Source organism: Mastigoproctus giganteus, chromosome 6, assembly GCF_048544385.1.
Source record: "Mastigoproctus giganteus isolate SK-2022 chromosome 6, ASM4854438v1, whole genome shotgun sequence".
In the NCBI taxonomy this organism is placed as follows: Eukaryota; Metazoa; Arthropoda; class Arachnida; order Uropygi; family Thelyphonidae; genus Mastigoproctus; species Mastigoproctus giganteus.
Window position 1 is genome coordinate 29,727,506 of NC_143580.1, and position 21,415 is coordinate 29,748,920.

General features: G+C 36.2%; 1 protein-coding gene across 4 annotated transcripts in view; it reads right to left on the minus strand.

The window, feature by feature from the left end:
- The window catches only part of Pka-R1 (protein kinase, cAMP-dependent, regulatory subunit type 1), a 145,399-nt gene that overhangs the window by 119,114 nt on the left and 4,870 nt on the right, over positions 1–21,415 (minus strand). For 2 of the 4 annotated variants that reach the window (XM_090375899.1, XM_090375900.1), the window contains exon 1: positions 6,719–6,887. The exons of 1 other annotated variant lie outside the window; for it this stretch is intronic. In XM_090375899.1, the coding sequence (XP_090232025.1) occupies positions 6,719–6,883 (165 nt within the window). In that variant the 5' untranslated portion in view covers positions 6,884–6,887. One more of the 4 variants, XM_090375901.1, reaches the window with a different exon arrangement.

Consider the following 21,415-nt stretch of genomic DNA (forward strand, 5'->3'; position numbering starts at 1 on the left):
TTGAATGATTTGAGCAAAGCTCAATGCCGATGGGATTCTTCCTCTTGCCCAGATTAATTGCCCGAGGGGACATAAATTCAAATTGAGGAAAGACAGTTGTAGAATAAATGTGAGGAAATTTGCCTTTAGCCAGCGGGTGGTTGATTGCTGGAACAAACTTCCATTTGTCGTTATGGAAGTTCACAGCTTAAATAAATTCAAGGCAGAAAACTAGACAAACATTTGGAACAAATGGATGAGTGAAATGGGAAAGTTTGTTTGGCTGATGCTGTATAAGCTTGCTTTCTTGCATCATATGCCTCTACTAATGCTATAGGCATGAGAGTATATAAATTCAAACAGAGGACTATTATATTAATAAATACAATATTATTGAAAACGACAATGGACCCCCAGCATTACAAATACACGCTGTATCCCAATAATTTTTTTTATACAAACCTTGTATAAGGTATAACACCATCTGGAATATAGGTATATGACGTAGCCGAGTGATCAGGATCAAGACTGCAATAGCATCCACTCTTTGGGTGGACTGGGGTTCAAGCCTGTGACTGCTAAATATGATTAACATTTGTTTTGATGATTTACTATAAACTCCACTGGCCTGGTGGTTGCCAGAGTATAAACAAGAACATATATTTACACAAAAATTATGACTGTGTGTGTGTGGGCATGTGCTAGTAGTTAGTGGGCATTAGTAATATGATATTCAGTTTTGATTTTCATCCTTTATTATTTTTAATTTTTTTTTTTTTATGAAAACTCCAAACACGAAAGGTATCAAAACCTATAGTACTTAGTACTGTGCATGGGTTGAAGGAGAAGTATGGGGGGGAGGGAGGATGCCGGAAACTTTGCTCTAGAGACTAAACATGGGTTTCACCACTTCAAGCCTCCAATAAGCAAAGTAGTGGTATTTCATCGGTTGATGAAAGTCATCTACCACCTACGAATTTGGAGAAATATAGCTGTAAAAAAGTTTCATGTATATATACAAAAACCGCATTGTGTGCTTGCTCCTTTGCTGATTTTCCACAGAATGTTTTTTTCAGTTTTGCTTTCTCTTACTGTGTATTTTGAATAACAAGACTGCATTTAATAATGATATTATTTGTTTATCCAATATGGCATCAATCAGAATAAAGAATATACAGTGCACCATTTTTTAACTATTTCGTGCCTTTTATTTAAAAAAAAAACAAATGGTATATTATATACACTAGTGCAGCTATGATCGATTTCTTTTGGCACATAAAACAGAACAAGTTCCATGTTTCAAAAACCAAGTGGCTCATTCAAATGGATTTTTAAAGTATACTGAACCACCATTGGCTGACGGCATATCAGATTCCATGCAGAATCTGATACATAATCAACCAATACTGGATTTATGGCTTTTGAGATTATATAATTAACGCTGTAATAGAATGACTACATATATATAACTTTGACCTCTAAAACTCTGACCATTCTCAAATCTTGATTTGAGAATAGTCTGAGTTTTAGCAGCTCTTTGGACTCTAGGTAAATTTAACACCTTGACTGCCACATCAGCCATATAAGTCTGTAGAGTGGTGATTATGGGAATTTACATTATTTTTGAAAAGCATGGCCCCTGGTGATACATCTGATTAAATTTGCATCCCACTACGATAAAAATTAAGCGAGTAACTGCTGATTATTTATTAAACAAATTTATGTAGATTTGTGGTGTTGACCAAAATACTCTAAACACATGAAAGGTTAATGATTACAGTCTGGGCAATAAGTACAAACTCTTTTCCCCTTCTTTCTAGCAGAAGATCTTCCTTCAGACTCTCAATTTTGTATAACATAAAACACATTCTTCTACCACTTGATCCCTTTTTTCTTAGCATTATAGCATATGAACCCATTTTGTCAGAAAGACTATAATGCCTGCTTTTCCTTTATTATATGCTAGAAAAGGAAGTGGGTTTTGTTTAGCTTCTTTTCATCTTCCTTTATTGGTGGAAGGTTCATAAACCATTTCTGGAGTGTGCTTTGTTGACATTAAATTATTTATTTTAGAATTACTATTCGAATTATTTACTAAATATTTTTTGGCCCCCAAGGACAATTTTTTTTCTTAAACTAGCTTGGCAGTCAATGTGTTAAGGCACCAATGTATGAACCTACTACTAGATATCCAGAAGTTATCCCAATCTATAAATGTCTTCAGATATAATCTCTTTTTAAGTACCCTAAGAATTGACAAATACCTCTATGGTGTTTTCCAATATGGATTTGAATTAATCTAAAATGAGTGTTAACCAATCTGTTTTACTTTCCACAAAGATAAATATTTCCTAGTTACATATATCGCAAATATGTAACTTGTAAGCCTCTGGATATACACAACTCAGTTGTAGAGAATTCTCAATTTTCTAGAACTTGCAAAATCCACTACCAGAAATTCCTTGATGAATAAAATACAAAATCTACATTCTCACTTCTACCAAATAACAGCTTCTGCACTGTTATCTGAAGCTCCACAATTACAGACTAGAGTAATTACTAGAGGCCTATTACAAGACGCAGGTTAATTCCATCATAATGAGGGATTTTAATTTCCGGATATTGACTGGAATTAGTGGGTTGGTCACTCACCCACTAGCAAGGCTTTTGTGGATTTATTGGATGACTGTTTTCTACAGCAGCATGTTCGGGAGGCAACTAGAGAGAGTAATACTCTTGATCTGATTATCAGTAGTGATTCTTCATACATCAAGAATCTGCAGATAAAGGAACCACTAGGTGGCAGTGACCACAGTGTGCTGAAGTGGGATTTACTCAAAGAGGTAACTACCATCAAGGGTAAAGGGAAGGGTTTTTGCTTTCGTAAAGGTGACTACGGTGGTCTGAGAAAGTATTTAAATTCTATACGGTGGAGCCAACTGATAATGTTACCAACAGCAAATTCAAAATGGGAAGCATTCGAAGAATTAATCTTGGAAGCTACTAGGCTTTTCATACCAACAAAGAAATATTGTTAAGATTTAGGCCTAAATGGATGTCAGATGAACTAATTACACATGTGACAGAGAAGAAAAATGCACGGGATACATATAAATTAACATGTGACAAAGAAGCCTATGATAGATATAAGCTGGTCTGTAACCAAGTTACAAAGGAGGTTAGGCAGGCGAAGGCAGATTAGGAGAAATCTTTGGCAAAGGATCCAAAGAAAAACAGCAAAGAGTTCTTTATTTGTTTGTTTGTTTGTTATTTGGTTTTTAGGAGCATTAGCAACTAAGGCCATATTGCTCCAGGGATATGTGATGGTCATTCCCTGACCTTTCCGCATCCTCCGTATTTGGTGGTCACGGGCTCGAACCCCGGTCTAATCAAGAAGCTGTGCTATGCACTGCTGCTCCTGCCCACCTGGCTACGGAGGCGCCTGTTCTTTACTTATGTAAACTCTAGAAGGAAGGGGATGAATCAGATTGGTCCACTTAATATCGATGGTTCAACCGTTGATGATCCTGCTCAGGTAGCTAACAAACTAAATGACTATTTTGTATCGACATTCACACATGAGGAGTAATTCAGAGAGGGGAATGCCAGAGGTGCATTCAACTCTAGCAGTAAGCTAGATAATCTTGTAATAACTGAGAGTAAAGTGGAGGAGAAATTGTTGAAGATAAACACAAGAAAGGCACCTGGGGTGGATGGGATCTATCCAGTTATATTAAAGGAGGCAGCAAAGGAAGTAAGCAAACCCTTAGCCATAATTATGAGAGCTTCCCTGGACTCAGGAGAGGTACCCATGGACTGGAGATGTGCAAATGTGACCCCAATCCACAAAGGAGGATCAAAGGGAGACACAGGTAATTACAGACCTGTTAGTTTAACTTCTGTTCCAGGAAAATTAATGGAGGCACTGGTTAAAGAAGCACTGCAGGATCATCTAGACAAGACTTCAGTTATAGCTCGGACACAGCATGGGTTTGTTAAGGGGAAGTCTTGTCTGACTAATTTGATTGGATACTATGATGTAGTCACAAAGGAACTGGATGCAAAGAAGAACTTTGATATCATATATTTGGATCTTAGAAAAGCCTTTGATATGTTGCACATGGAAGACTGCTGCACAAATTGGAGCAGTGTGGCATTGGAAGCAAATTGCTGCTATGGATAAAGGGATGGTTGAGTGGGAGAAGACAGAGTGGTAATCAATGGACACTGCTCTTTGTGGACTGTTATTAGTGGAGTCCCTCAGGGTTCAGTGTTGGGTCCATTGTTGTTTTCTGTATTTATAAATGATATTGATAATGGTATATCAGACTTAATGTCCAAGTTTGCAGACGATATGAAGGTTGGCAAGGTTGTATGTGTATGTATGTTGTTTGGTTTTTAGGAGCATTAGCAACTAAGGCCATATTGCTCCGGGATATGCGGTAGTCATTCCCTGACCTTTCCGCATCCTCCGTATTTGGTGGTGACGGGCTCGAACCCCGGTCTAATCAAGAAGCGTGTGCTACGCACCGCTGCTCCTTCCCACGTGGCTACAGAGGCGTCAATTGGCAGGGTTGTTAATTACACTAATGACAGTACACTGCTGCAACAGGATCTACAATAGTTGAGCAGATGGGCTGAGAAATGGTAAATGAAGTTTAACATTGACAAATGTAAAGTACTACATATGGAAAGCAGTAATCCCAGAGTAACGTATCAACTCTGTGGTACACACTGACAGTGGTAGAGAACGAAAAAGACCCAGGGGTAATTGTGCAGTCAGATAAGAAGTTTTCTGAGCAGTGTAGACAGTCTGCAAGAGTAGTTCATGGTGTCTTGTCAATGATATACAGGAATTTTTCTAGCAGGGATAAGGATGTGATTATCCCCTTGTATAAGGCAATGGTCAGGACACATCTTGAGTACTGTATACAGGTCTGGAGGCCTGATTTTAAGAAGGACTGTTGGAAAGAGTACAGAGAAGAGCAACAAGATTAGTGAATGGAACAAAGGGTTGCTCTTACAAAGAAAGGCTAAGTTTTGCAAATCACAGTGTCTGGAAACTAGGCACCCACAAGGTGCCTAGTTTCCATTGCTTTTGATTGAGGTGTATAAAGCCTTGAATGGTTTGAGCATGCTCAATGCAGATGGGATTCTTCCTCTTGCTCAGAATAATTGCCTGAGAGGGCATAAATTCAAATTGAGGAAAGATGTGCGGAAGTTTGCCTTTAGCCAGTGGGTGGTTGATTGCCGGAACAAACTTCCATCTGTTGTAGATGTTGATAGCTTAAATATATTCAAGGCAGAACTTGACAAACATTTGGAGCAAGTGGATGGGTGAAATAATGTTTTTTTATTTATTATTTATTTTTTATTTTGGGCTGATGCTATATAAGCTTGCTTTCTTGCATCATGTGCCTTTGCTAATGCTAATCAGTAAAAGAAAATAAGTGTTTTTCAAATAATACTTAGTATGAAGGTTATATAGAAATTACGATTGAAACATAACTATTTATTATTCATTATTTATTTTATATTATTCCTTATTTTTGACTTTACATTCTATCAAGTTCCATGAAAAATCCTCCGAGCTAATCCTCCTCACATTTAACTTTCAATCCTGTCAACTAGATAAGTCTATGCCATTCTCAGTAAGTCTTAATTTATAATTCATAATTATACTCTCCCCAATTGTAAGAAATCACTGGCATTTAAGTAAATATTCAAATAAATTCATTTGAAAAGCATTATGTACATTTTAAGTAATTATTATAATTCTATCTTGCCTTCCATGTTGAACACATTATTATTATTATTATTATTATTATTATTATTATTATTATAATGCTTACGCAAAACTAAAGTAGTATTCAATTTATAACAAAATAACTGGCATAATATTTATTTATTGACTGACAGAGATATCATGATGCTTTAGCTCATCGCCTATTACCAAGACTGATTATAATACCCGAAAACTAGTGGTTACTTTTGCTAGGCGCTGTTTGCTAAGAAACTTCAAGAACAAGAATCTGTTAGCCCAGCATACTAAGTACTATACGCTAGAGGTAACTGGTGTAATTAAAATCCCCTAAAATTATTTCAAAAGCACGTTCTTGTAATTTACGTTTCAGCGCTATTTGTAAAGAACAACTTTCATGTACTGATACCCATCCCCACAGCCCCAAGTATCGGTTCTCCCATTTTTTCCAGTGCTGTTACTCCCCCGCCTCTCTCATATGAAGGCCGGATCAGCCCTTGACTATACACAAAAAAAGATTTGGCCCATATTAAGTTAGGACAAGTAACAAGAATTCATAACTCTGAAACTGCTCGATCGCGCATATACACACGCATGCCTAATTCATATGCCCAAGTGAAAGAAAATCCCTGTTTTGTAGAGATTTTCTTGTGATGACGGTATCCTTTGTGGTTATATAACAATCATTCTTATAATAACATATATATAAATAAAAAAAAAACGACGTCCTACTTTACATTTCCTGTGACATATCACAGTGCGAGTTCCCATTAAATATTAAAAAAATCAACTTACTGTTTATATTAACCCAAGGTTATAAATTTTAGTTTACTTAAATCATGCTTTTTTTTTTCTTTTTTCTTTTGCTGCTTATTGACTATTAATTCAAGGCGTCGTCCCAACGTCTTCCATTCCATCTTCTATCATCATTCCAACCAATACGTAGGCCTAAACCGCGCTAACAAAAGAAGCGCTTACCCTTTCTAGTTTCTGGAAATATTCCCTCAAAAATGAAACAGGATTTTCTGGACGTTTTACACATAATTGCACTATGCAATCTTTTAGAATTTTCTGAATATTATGTCTCTGAACGTAAGCTTCACAATCCCGCAAACCCTGTTCCTCAACACTATGGGAAGCCATTTTATTCCTAGTATTTTCTTACCATACAGACGCTTCCGATTGACCACCTCACTCAACCGGAACTCCGCGCCAGTTGTCACGTGACCCGAGGAGTTAGATACTGCTGGTGTAAGTTCTCTGTTCTCGGATGATGATATATTCCCTTCTTTCTATTGATTAAAAGTTACTTATGTTAACGTTTAAGCTAACTAACAAATTCTGCAAACAGTCCCGAGGATACGAAGGGATCATGGAGGAGGGCTATTTTTAAACTATAATCTCGACTTTTTTTTTCTTTTTTTGTACGTTTGGAAAACATCCAACAAAACAATTCTAGGCATGCTGATCATATCAATAAGTAGCATATATGGAAAACTAATTTAATGCTATAGAGAAAGAAATTTTCGATATATATCAATGTTTTAATGGAAACATTTAATATATGAAACAGTTATCTATGAACTTAGGTAGAGAATAGCGCACGCAAGAGTAAAAATAGATATTCCCTCAACGTCACCACCGCGGGTGTAGGGTTCTCTCACCGTCACTCATACCTTGCATAAGCTACCGAAAATTTACGTAAAGGTGAATGCCAGGAGCAAACCTGAAGTGTTACTACTAAAAACTTTGAAATTAGTTTGAAAGTTCAACAAGTCTTGTTTAAATTTGTTACAAACTTATTTTATGCGATATAATAAAATTAAAATCTTCTCCAGACAGCTTGAAAACTTTTTAATTTTGTAATTCAAATTTTGGTAGAGTCTAAAGTTACCCTCCCGCCCCATTCTTTCTGAAGTCTGAAGATAAGGACAAAAAAAAAAAAGTGAAAGTGTACGCCATACTAGATAACAAATTAAAGAATGACATCAGATTTTTTTTTTTCGCCTTTTGATAATATTATTTCTTTGAGCACCATTCATAATATTTTAACTATTTCAAGCCGACAGATACTGCACAGTTTGCTAAGTCCGTCACAAGGTTCCTTGTTCATTATGTTCCCGATAATGAGGTGGGGGGTAGGTGCCAAAACATCGCAAAATATTGTATTGTACATACATCGTATTTTGAGCGCCTATGAAGACAATAAAGTTTATTTTTATATATCACATATAAGTGATATATGAACTATGCAATCTGACAACCCCAGGGGCTCACATCTAGTGAGTATGGGCTTGGCACACCCAGGGTCATGAGCTGGATATCATCATTCTTCTCTTTCTTGGTGATTCCCTTCTACTTCTCTTTCTCTCTCAGGGTAATTCAGATTTTTTTTTGGCTGGTGCAGCATAAGCCTCAGGCTTCCTTGCACTATATGGCTAGTAATAATAATAATAATAATATCAACACGTTACATAAACAAGAAGTTTTTGTGATACATGAACAAGTAAAGTAATGCATGTAGTGCGTTACATTTCAGGCAAGTTAGATTTTTATTTCTTAAATTCATTAATTTGATTCTTCAATGATTATTAGAAGCGATAAGTAAATAATTAATTATCTTGTTACTAAGTAATTACTAATTAATTAACTTATTATTCACTTAACGTTTTGTAATACTTTATGTATTTCTAACTAGATTTTTAATAAAAAATGAAACGCAACACGTGCCTTAGATCATATTATGCAGTCAACACATTTGTAATGTACTTTACTTTTCTGCTAGCTTTTAATAAGAATTGAAATATAACATATATTTCACGTTTCTGCTGTGATTAATGTAATGAGTAAACATTTTTATTTATTTATTGTATTAATAAATAAATAAAATATTTACTTATCACATTGAGTAAATAGTTATAATTTATTTATATATTTATTTAAAAAAAAAAAAACGAGCTTCTTCTCCCACCCCCCACAAGCGACAGAAAGCATTTATTTTTTTCATTATCAGCCACATTGTTTATATATTCCTCTAATCAGCGCAGGGTAATAAAATGCTGCAATTACAATATTAGGATAATCTATGTGATGTGGGTGGAAAAGACAATAACTGCCAGATTTCTATGGGCTCAATTTTAATGAAATTTGAGATGGCTCGACAAATCTTTCTGGAAGAGCCAAATTTAAAATTTCATCAAAATCTGACCACTGGAACTTGAGTTATTAAATGTGGGCAGACAGATGTGGCCCAGTTTGTAAAGAAAATAAGCGTTTTATGCACAAATGCGAACGCGCCTAAAAATATTTGATCACAAAAAAAAAAAAAAAAAAAAAACCTGTCATGATAAAAATACAAAATAAATGATATATTCTAATATATTTATTTAATAAAAGCAAAAATGAAATAACACATTATCTTAATTCGAGGACTCTACGAGTATCTTTCCAATTGACTACGTACTTAAAATTTAAAATTTCATTCCTTACTGGACACAATACTTTTTGGGTTCTTCAGAAATACATGGACAAAAGCGAATAATGGAAAGTTATTAGACGTCCATTATCTCACCTTGCTCAATAAAGGCACCAACACCTACTTAGTGGGTCATCTTCAGTAATTGACTTTTACATCTTCTCTCCCGCGTTATATCCAAACTTCAAATGGTTATTTTTCCAGGATCCACTAAACAGTGATAATAATCCAATAATCTCCAGGCTACTAATAGCAAAACACTCAGATGATAAACCCCTTTGCAGAAATAACAACTTACAAAGGCAACCCGACCGACCTTCAGTTCACATGTAAATTGTATTAAAAACATCTAATTAAAAACAAACCATAAATAGATATGTTTGAGTATTGAATACCTTATTCACTTTATTTGGAATACAGTGAATAAGTTACTAAGACAACTTTGTAGGATTTCAGATATATTCCATTATATATTTCTCGGGGGGGGGGATATATATCATCTATCCACGCAAGGTATTCTGGGTAGTATTCATTATATTTCGAATATAATTAATATTCTCTCCCTATGCGCTTGTTTAAAAATCGGTAAACGCGGAATTAGTAGCTCGAGTAGAAGGTGCGAAACCGCAGAATTAGTAGCTCGATCAGAAGGAGCAAAACCGCGGAATTAGTAGCTCGATCAGAAGGAGCGAAAACGCGGAATTAGTAGCTCGAGCAGAAGGAGCGAAAACGCTTAGTAGCTTGAGCAGAAGGAGCGAAAACGCGGAATTAGTAGCTCGATCAGAAGGAGTGAAGCCACTGAATTAGTAGCTCGATCAGAAGGAGCGAAGCCACTGAATTAGTAGCCCGATCAGAAGGACGAAGCCGCTGAATTAGTAGCCCGACAGAAGGAGCGAAACCGCGAATGGAAGGTAGCCCGATCAAGTGGAGAAAGGCCGCAGAAGGAAAGATAGCAGTCCCCGTAACGACGGAGTATGATCGTACAACAAAGTGCCAGCCCAGACCAGATGATACAGGGAGTTTAAGCAAAGTAGCAGAACCGTGATCTGCACGAAAATCCTCTGGAAGTCCTGAGATGAATGCCCTTGGCAAACGATGATGCCAGTCCCAAACAAGGAGCTGAAGGCCCCAAAACGGAGAAGTCCGATTTGTAAAATTAAGTAAGTGACTAGTTATATAGTATTCTCACTTACCCCTAAAGGACTGTAGGAACCCTAATAGCAAATTAGTAGATATTTAGAAAGATGTTAAGGGAAGGATGTACAAAAATATAAATATATATACATTAATATAGAGATAATTCAGGTGATAGTTATGGGTTTTGATTAATGTATAATTAGATATATGTAGAAAGGCAAAAGAAAGAAATTTGATATTTGTTATTAGTTATTGTCTAACATATATGTATGATATATTTTGGAAGGGAAGGGTAGAGAAATACAGAGAAAAGAATAGCCTTCTGAATGTAGCTAACCCTTGGGACAAGCATTAGTCCAGAAATTGATGTCAAATGTACGATTTACCTTGATTAGAGAAAGTTTGTGAAATTATATTCTCCAAGGCAAAAAAGGGCACTAAATAAATCAGAAGTTAAGAGTGAAATTCCTAAATCAATTTATAAGGTAAAAATTTGATTTACATAAGAGAAAGGGTGTTAACTAAACCTCTTAAGTATTTATTGTTCATTTGTGAAGAAAGAAGAAACTATAGCAGTTTTTGTAAGGATATTAAGTTTATTGTGTAGAAAGAAATAACCCTTCTAGTGTAAACCCAATGTATTAAATTGCATATATATCTGATGCTACATAGGCAAATTTGAATAATATTAGTATGTGCTTGAGTTTTGATCACTTTATCATGTTGTATATATATATATGTAAATAAACTATGTTACGTTATAAATTAATGTGTGTTTTTTGTCATTCTTGAACACTCAGTCTTTCCGAAGGGAATTATACGTAATTGATTCCCTTGAATCTGGAATTCTCCTGTGAATCCATAGTCAGATGTGTAAGTGGGGATATAAGAAAAAAGGGGTATATATATATATATATCTAATAGGGAATAAAATAAAGATATTTAATAATAATAACAGGAAACTAGGAAAAGTAAAGAAAGACATTTTTCTTTTTTTTCTAACCCCCACAGTACACATACTTTTCACACTTCAGAAAATCTAGGACTGGGACGAAGTCTCAGTCCTAAATTTTCCACCCCTTCCCTGGCTATATCATATGGCATTATCACATTCCTTCACTCTTGGGCCCCTTCCAACCAATCACCCGAGGAGTGCCTCGCTCACTACACGTTCGTCCTGGTTCTGAAAAAAATCTATGATTATAATTGAAGAAAAAGTAAAAATTAATGCAGATCCTCAAAAGGTGATATCATGACATGATCTGACACCACTGGGAAAAAGTTTTGTGTTCCCTGGGTTAAGCTTTGCAAAGCAGCTGACTCTAATATTTATAATAATTATAAATGATTCAACAGAAAGCATGCACATGATTTGTAATTATTAGGACGTTTTTTAATAATTAATATAAAAATAACGCTGTAATGGGTTTGAGGAGAGTTTTGATGACTAATTAATAGATTAATAGGTCACATCCTCCCTCCCCCCCTGAAAATTGACCGACTAGTTTAATAAAGGGGTGCATCTGGGGAGTGTTCAAATATGATGAATAGCTTGGAAGCATATTATAGTTACAAGGTGGTATGTAATAGTATTATATAATAGTTATTATGCAATTATAATATAATGGTTACAAGTAGTTACTTGTAACTATTATAAATACATTTTCTGTTTATATTCCGGGAAGATTACACGGTCAGAAGAGTTCACAAGATAGAAAGAATATAAGGAACAGCACTGTTTTTAACAGTCACGGGCTTGAGCTCCGATCACTCATGTAGGCACATGTACTTATGCACCCTTTCCTGACCATTCGGCTACGTAACTGTATAACTATTATAATAGTTACAACTGAAACTTGTAACTATTACATCTGAAAGTTGTAACTATTACAACTGAAACTTGTAACTATTACTATTACTAACTTTCGGGAAAACTGAAAACCGGGACGCCTGCTTATCCTTCCTAAGGCAGGCGTCCCGGTTTTCAGTTTTAGAAACATCGAGGAGATGTGATTAAGAATGAGTATATTAAAAGTGTGTAAAATGGAAACTCTTGTTTAACTAACCTGATAAACTGTAATGATAATTTTATTTATGAGTTGGATACTGGAAATATATACTTTAACATCGTTTGTTTGGAATTTAGTATTAGTATTAATAGTTGGCAAATGATGCAAGAAAGCAATCTTAAACAGCATCTACCAAAAAAAAAAAAAAAAAAAAAAAAAAACCCATTTCACCAATCCCCTCCAACAGTTTGTCAAGTTCTTCCTTGAATTTTTTCAAAATGTCTACTTCCACAACAACGGATTGAAGTTTGTTCAGCAATCAGCCAATGGCGGCTGATTGCTGGAACAAACTTCTATTCGTCAACGGAAATGACATTGACCAAGCAATACAGGGCTTGATATCAAAATTTGCGTATGAAGTGAAAATAAATTTTTGTGGGCTTAGTTTCTTTTGTATGTAGAAATTTTAAAATCACACACATTTTATTAAAGTGGAACAGGAGTTTTGGTTTGGTCGCCTAATGTCAACAAAAGTGTATTAGTAAGAACAAAAGAAGCTTTAATTCTTTTATTCTTGCAATGTTTGAGCATTTGGGAAGCGTCTGTTTTCCCTCCCAAAAAACAGACATTTTCACCACTATACTTTTAATCTGTATTTTGAAGTGGCACTGCATTGTATAAAAGCCTTTATACAATGGAGGGCCATTGTATAAAAAATCTTATACAATGGTACTGCCATTGTATAAGTTTTTTTTTTTTTTTTGTGAAACCAGACTTTAAAAGGACAAAGCACATTTGGTGTTTGTGAACTTAAGTCGAGAGAGAGAATGAAAACAAGTTCTTGAGAAACTGTTTTGCTTAAGTTTGTTCCAATGGAATATTTTGCTTACCAAGCCGTAAAAACCTATTTATTAAAAATTTTTGAAAGGGAGGGGAAGCCGAAGCTGGATAAGTGGGTGCACAAATCATGGCATGGCTATTTAAGTGGAGGCGGAATTACATTTACAGCATTACTTCATTAAGATTTTCTGTGCTTCATTCTCCACATTTTCATATGCTCGCTAAGCGCTTTGAGTTGGCCAATCAATGGCTAATTTAAAGCCACAACTATTGTATATATCCCAATGAAAAGTTAAACCAAAAATCATGAACTCAGCAAATCATTTTCCACACAACATAACCTCTCTTTCCTCCTAGTTAGGGATTTTAAAAATGGAACATTGCTAGCTGCACTAAGAAAGAATCATGTTTTTCAAATAAACGTTGCGTCATTTGGAGAGAAAGAACCATATTTGTTGTGTGTGTGCAAGAGAGAGCGCTTTAGTTCTTTACGTGCGGCCATCGATCTTATTCGTAGCGCAAAGTCCTTAAAAATTTACTGTGAAGCTTGTGGCTGCTGTCTCCAAGTACATTCTCTGACTATTCAGTTTCAAAGCTGAGAAAAAGAAAACGTGGATAACTGGGCATTACTAATAATACTGTACTAGAATAGCTACGTATCATCCCACCATCGTCTTCTTTCCTTGAATTATCACAAGGTAGAGGTTAGGAGATAGCAATGAAAGGCGCACCTATTGGTGGGCGTAGTTCAATTAGCACTTTCGTATTCCACATCGCGCACAGAAATACTAAAGAAATTCTTGGCTCTGGCACTCTCCTGAGTTCGACTACTCAGTAAACTTTTGTCACGTGAAAGCATAGCAGAGATACTGATCATATGAGTATGTAACGATCAACGTCAAGTTGAACGTGCTCGAGTAGTGACATGTTCTGTTGTAAGTTGGCTATAACATAATAATTGCACCGTAACTTCACTTTGTCTTAGATAAAACATCTGAAACTGTTAGCGAGCTCCAGTTTTGTATAACCAGAAACTCTGTTTTCATTCAAAATTAAAACGTAACGATTTCAATTCCCTTTGCAGCCGAAGTTGAGAAATACATCCGTCTAGAAGGGAAAGACTTTTATGAGCTTTTTTCTTAATAGCAGAGTTTAGTCTACCTCGGACGAGTGCAAAACCACCATAGAATACACGCCATTTACACACACGATATAATAACGGCTTGTGGCCTTAGTTCGCTTATATCTAAAACGACTGTACCTTTCCCATTTATTAATTGTGTTCCGAAGGGCATATTTTATTTTATTTATTCAATTGATTGCTATTTACAATCGCCCCTTGTACAGCATGCAAGCCAGAACTACTTGATGGTCTGCAGATTAGTGATATCTGGCATACTTATTGAAAACTTACTATTTTAATTAATTTATTTATTAATTTAATTAATTAATTACAATTCATTTATTTATATATTTTTCACCTACAGGGTGCGCAAACTCAGAATTACAGAGTGTAATGCATTAAAATTTGTGCATGATTGGGTTTAATGAAGCAGAGTGAAAAGTCGTTTTTTATACATAGTTGTTGTAGTAGAGTTTTTCAGGAGCATCAGCGACTAAGACCATATTACTCCGTATATACTGTATGTAAATTACGTGTGTTCTGTAGTCGATTTTCTGTTTGCTGGACAACAAACTTGAGTTTCTGAGAGAATAAAACATGCTACCCTCGCCTGAGACCGACTACCTCAGCCACATTGTGAAAAAGGGCTCATAAAAATTCCTCACGTTATCGACGGGACTCGAATGTAGGTCTTTTCCACCCGGTTTGGAGAAAAACCGTGATTCTACCAACTGTGCTACCCACGAAGGCCCTATACATAGTGGGTTAAGTTAATAATCGATGTGGTGATTATATATCTGAAAGAAATAATCAGACTAGCGAACTAATGTTGAGTACTAGGGAGAGGTAGTAGAAATTAGTTTTAAGATTAGAATTCAGACTAAGATTCTTTAAGGGTGAGATTCTATAAGTTTGCACTAACTTGTACATAGTCTAATTCTCTTGCAGTCTGAGGCTGCAAGAGAATTAGACTACGTACAAATTAGTGCAAACGCATCATATTAGTACACAGCCAAACTCCAAATTAGCAAATATTTGCAAAGGCGGCATCGTTTAAGTTATATTTCATACTGCGAATACCTTCACAACGAATTGCCATGATATTGCACTACTTCGAATAAGTAACGCTTCACCAAAGGAGAAGACTATTGTTACTTATTCTCAACGGATACCACCTCCCAGACGACACCGTTTCAGGGCTAGGGTACCTACCCACCCACCGAAGAAGGGCCAACAGATTTGGAACGGTGCTGATGGTCTGCTGCCCAGTTTACCAATTTCGTAAAGCAGCCCTGAATGGCAATTAGCACCACTCTTAGAAACAATCCTTTGTAATACTGTTTACTTCATTCAGTGGAGTCTGCAACACCTGACGTAGTTGTGGGGACATGGAATACAATCCGCAATATAGTGGTTTCGTTAATTTATACTCGTTTGAAGAAGCCCGAATTTTTATAGGCTTCTTCAATCAGGGTTCTAAGTATCCGATTTCAGGTGGAGTGACGGGTTCCTCCTTTTGCCATTTTTAGGCGCATAAGCGTAATGCGCTTATTGTGTTAACCGCTTCCGTCCTTCCGCTTACCCTTTTAGAAAAATTTGTCTAGCCATTACAAATTTATTTAAAATCGGACCAATAAAATTCCGGCAATTATTATTTCTTTGTCCATCCTGATGCAAGTAACAACTCGACTCCCAGTGGATGCATTTTCAGGAAATTTTATATTTGGCTAGTTTGGAACGATTTGAGACTTCGTAAATTTCATTAAAATTTGATCAATAGAAATCTGGCAATTATTTATTTTTTTCATAAATATCACATGGTTATCTGTATGCTTTATATTGTATTGGATATTATATTTGTTGCTGTGCGCTGGGGAAATAAATGGGCGTTATGGCGGATGTGCAGAACTGAAATGTTCTTGGTTTGTGCATGAAATTCACTGTTTGTTTATTTTTTAAACAAATCATGCATTATTACTATTTGCTAACCCACCTAAAATATAACGCACTGCGTACATTAGCTAACTTGCTTTTTATAAATCATGAATTATTATTATTTTATGTATTATTTACTAAAATATAATCTACTACTCATATTAACAACCATAATTTTATGGACTAGGTCTTTATTTACATAATTTTCTGGACTAGTTCTTTATTTCAAGATTCTTGATAGTTATTCTAATTAGATGAACTGTGTTGTTTATTAAAGTAAACAGAATATCGCGTTATTGTTTCAAAGGTAACTTTAATGCTTATCATATGGGACTTTGTAATTTAAAATTGCGACACATGAAGATTTAGATAAAATTTAGATAAAGAGAAAATTCTGATATTGTACACATTTTAAAAAATACTTTTACTTATATTACTGGATAATTTGATTCTAGAATTAAAAAAAATATCTAGGAACACAGCTTTTACTCTTTTTTTTTTTTTTTTTTACTTGAGTACCAAATATGACAAATGTATGAAGACCAAATATGAGAAATATTTGGTCTTCTCACATGATGCAAAATCGGCTCCCTAGTCCCTTCGTATGTGAATAAAGTAATGGAAGGATTATCTCAAGGACATGCTCATAGTTTGAACTCACTCTACACGGATGAAGTTTCAAACGCATTCTTCTGACAAAAGTATAGTTTTTTAATAACACTTAGCGATGTTTTTCCTTTAAATTTAATTTAAATTAAATTTTTTTCCTTAAATTTCAAAATCAATTTTTTTTTTAGAAATCAAGAATTTGGATATTTGAAAAATAGTATCTACTATATATATATATTTCCTCATTGGTACATTGGGGAAAGAAGCGCCATGGTTACAATTTTGCATTAAATATTGTATGATTCTACCCCCAACTATTCAAATGAAATTTTAGGATGCACCGGTGTGTGAAATCTGGGTTCGATATTTTTTAGATCTATGCTTGAAGTTTCTGTTTTTTGAACAAATTTTGAAGAACCCTGAGAGGTAACTACATTACTAACCATTACTACATTAAAGTCCCTAATCCAAAAATTCTTAAGTTCTCCCATTTAAGAGATTAATTCGAATCTCAACCATTATAAATATGTGAAAAGTGATAAGTTCATGCATGAACCTCCTTGAGTCAGACGAAATTATTACAAAGTGTAGGTGAGCATCTTACACCAGATCTTTTCCTTTTCTTACTTGATGTTAGGTGAGCACAGGAGACCAGCTTGACAACTTTAACATCATTCATTCATTTGAATAGTGAAAATTTAGAAGAAGAAGAAGAAGAACTCTTTATTGCATACATAACGCACATGCCGTACACAATACCCTTCACGGCTACAAGCCAGGGGTTTACAGTAAAGGCTAAACCAAGGTTACAAAGGCTAATACAATATTACAGTAAAGTCTAATACAATGAAATAAACAAGGATGAGATAGGAGAAAAGATAATATTACTAATTATACAAGTGTAGGAAAGCAAATGAAAAATTTACTTATGAACATATATATACACAACAGCATGTTATCAGGTTAAATTATTCTCCAGGGAGCAGTGCTGGAGTCATCTTTACAGTCCTTTTACAGTGCTGGAGTCATCTAAGCAGGAGCAGAAAGTTGGAACAATGTAGTGTGGGATCCATGGGAGTGATGGACAAGTCCTTGGGAGCAGGTTCTAATGTCCTGTGACGTGGTCCTGAGAAGGAAGTGGATGGAGTAAGTTCTGCCTGTATTTTTTATCCAATGCGAACTTGTAGAGGTCGCATTGGATAAAAAAAAAAATATAATTTAGCTTACTCACTAAGGTTTCTTTTAGAAATACTGAAGGAAAACGTAGTTCACAACGTTTACACTAGTACTGCATTATTAATTAAACGGCCTTTCAGAAAGTTTAGTTTTGAACATATTATTTAATACACGATCAGAATGTTCACCGCGCAAGACTCCTAAATCAGTTGCTTACACACTGAACGGCAGTTTATTAAGTACCACGAGATAATAGCGAATAGAGCCTCATTCATTTGGTCTTAGAAGTTAGTGCAAATGCAATCAGATCTGCTCGTAGCTAACTACTAAATAGTTATAAGATTGGCATCATTATGTATATCTCATATTGTGAATACCTTCACAACGAGTTTCCATGATATTGCATTACCTCGAATAAGTAACTCTTCTCCATAGGAGAAGACTATTGTTATTTATTCTCAGCGGATGCCACCACTCAGGCGGCACTGTTTGAAATATGGTACGGAATAAAGATCTCTGTTATCCTCATACCATCTCTATTAAACTTAGGAAAGCAAAAAAGATGTAGGAAGGTGATAGTAGGAGAGGAAAAAATGACGTCGAAGGAAGAAAGGGACAGTTACTCCTTCAACTAACACCATTCAAAAACTCCTCGAATAGGCAACGTTTCCTCAGTAGAGAAGATTGTTGTTACCTATTCTCGGAAACTCCGTGGCCATCAAGCCCCCCATACGGCATCGTTTCGGAACTGATTGGCTCTTCTTCGGTGGGTGGGCAGGCACCCTGGTGTTGCAATGATGGCAAGGCAGTTGCGAAGTATAACTCCACAATATGAGAGATGCCTGATGGTGTGTAGTAATTTGAATTACGTCGCATCATTGCCATCGTTGCAACACCAGGATGCCTGCCCACCCACTGAAGAGGAGCCAATTGGTTTTTCGAAACGGTGCCGTCTGGGTGGTGGCATCCGTTGAGAATAAGTAACAATAGTCTTCTCCTATGGTGAAGAGTTAACTTATTCGAGGTAGTGCAATATCATGGCAACTAGTTGTGAAGGTATTCACAATATGAGATATACACAATGATGCCAGTCTTATAACTATTTAGTAGTTAGCTGCGAGCAGATTTGATGCATTTGCACTAACTTGTAAGCATGTTAACTCATTATGCAACTTGAGGCTTTTGCCCTAAAATGCGACGTTAGTCTTTATATGAGTAGTTTAGTAGTGGAAAATGATGCAAGAAAAGCACCGCATAAAGCTCCAGACAAAACACTTCCCACATCACCTCTTCATCCCCTCTAATAATTTGTATACTTCCTCCATGAATTTATTCAAACTACTGCCTTCCAAAACAACAGATGGAAGTTTGTTCCAACAATCAACCAATTGCTGGTTGAAGGCAAACTTCTCGCATGTATCATGAAACCATTCTTCCACAATTTGAATTTATGCTCCCTCATATGTGTAGTTTGAAAAAGAGGAAGAATGTCTGAAGACTGCCGTAGGGATCTGTGGCCATGCTACCTGCAAAGCTTTCTACGGTTGTGTGTCCATAATCTTCACTTACAGTTCGAAAACATCCTGCAGGTGTTCAATTGGATTGAGGTCAGGCGAATTCGGAGGCCAATCAAGATGGGTGATATCTTCACTGTGTTGCTCGAACCACTTGTGCACAGTGAGGGCCTTATGATAGGCGCATTATCATCTTGGCAGATCCGTTTTTATCAGGAAAAAAAAATACAACACGGTAGAGTGCACATGGTCTCCTAAGAGCTGCCAGTAGGCCACACCAGTAAATTGGTCCATATTCACCAGAGGTCCACGTTCTTGCTAGCAAAATATGCCCCATATTAAGTAACCAGTGCCATCTGCCTGAATAGTATGCACCGTGCACGATAGGCCCAAGGCCTGTTGTTGATTGTATCACACACTTAGGCGTCCTTCGGCGTGTTGCGTTAGATATTTGGACTTATCCAACCAGCACACTCGTTTACAGTCTTCCAGTGTTCAACTAACGCAACCACAGCATTCGCTGTTGACGATGATCAGTGGTGGGGAGAGGGTGCCTCTTTGATTGTCTGCTGTGGAACCCGATACGACTGTGTGCGGCACGTCTTCATTTGGGATATTGTTTTTGCATTGCCCAGATTATATTGCGATGTCAACTGCCACAAAGTGATCTACCATTGAGCCCAAAAAATGCGCTGCAACTTTTGCTTACCACGAACACCCACCCAGCGTAATCCTTTGCAGTTCTGTGGGTGGGAAGTGGTTTGACCCGTTCGAAATCATCCTTTGCACACCTTAATCACAGAGGACCGTGATCAACTGACAAGACGTGCTATTTCCGATATGGAAGCACCAGTCGCACGAGCTTTCACAATCATGCCCTTTTGAAACTACGTGATATCTTTACGTTCCATAACTGCTACTTTATCACTTTGACTTGCACCATCAGATGCAAATTTATTATTATTTATTATTATTATTAGCTATATGGTACAAGGAAGCCTGAGGCTTATGCTGCACCAGCCAAAAAAAAATTTCTGAATTACCCCGAGAAAGAGAGAGAAAATAGAAGGGAATCACCAAGAAAGAGAAAAATGATGATATCCAACTCAGGACCCTGGGTGTGCCAAGCCCATACTCACCAGATGTGAGTCCTTACCACTGCTCTAGCGTGAAAAGCTGTTCGGCTTTTTGTATTGCGAGCTATGAGGCATAGTCCATTATTTGGTGGGGCGATATAATTCATTCACTGTGTGTAAGTAAAGAAGTATTTGGTACTTTTCTTTACATTCTTTGCCAAAGATTTCTCGTATCTGCCTTAGCTTGCTTAACCTTTTCTGACTTGATTGCAGACTCCTTTATATATAGGCATCTGTATCACCCGATAATTTATGTGCAACCCGTGCATTTTCTTCAGTGCCCCGGGCCTCATCAGTTCATCTGATATTCATTTAGGTCTATACCTTGAACTCTATCTCTTTTTTGGTATAAAAATCCTGGTTTCTATGATAAAATCCCTGATTGCATCTCATTTAGAAATTGCTGTTGGTTTCTTCATCAGTTCGTCTCACTGCTGCATAGAATTTAAAAACTGTCTGAGACCACTGTAGACCCCTTTACGAAAGCAAAAAGCCCTTTCGCTTGCCTTTGAAAGTAGTTACATCTTTAAGTAAATTCCACATCACACTATGGTCATTGACGCCTATCGGATCTTTTATCTGTAGATTTTTAATGTCAGAAGGGTCACTGCTGATAACCAGATAATGAGTATTGCTTCCTCTTTTTGCCTCTCTAAAATGACACTGTAGAAAACAATCATCCGATAAATCCACAAAAGTCGTGCAATTGACAAACCCACAA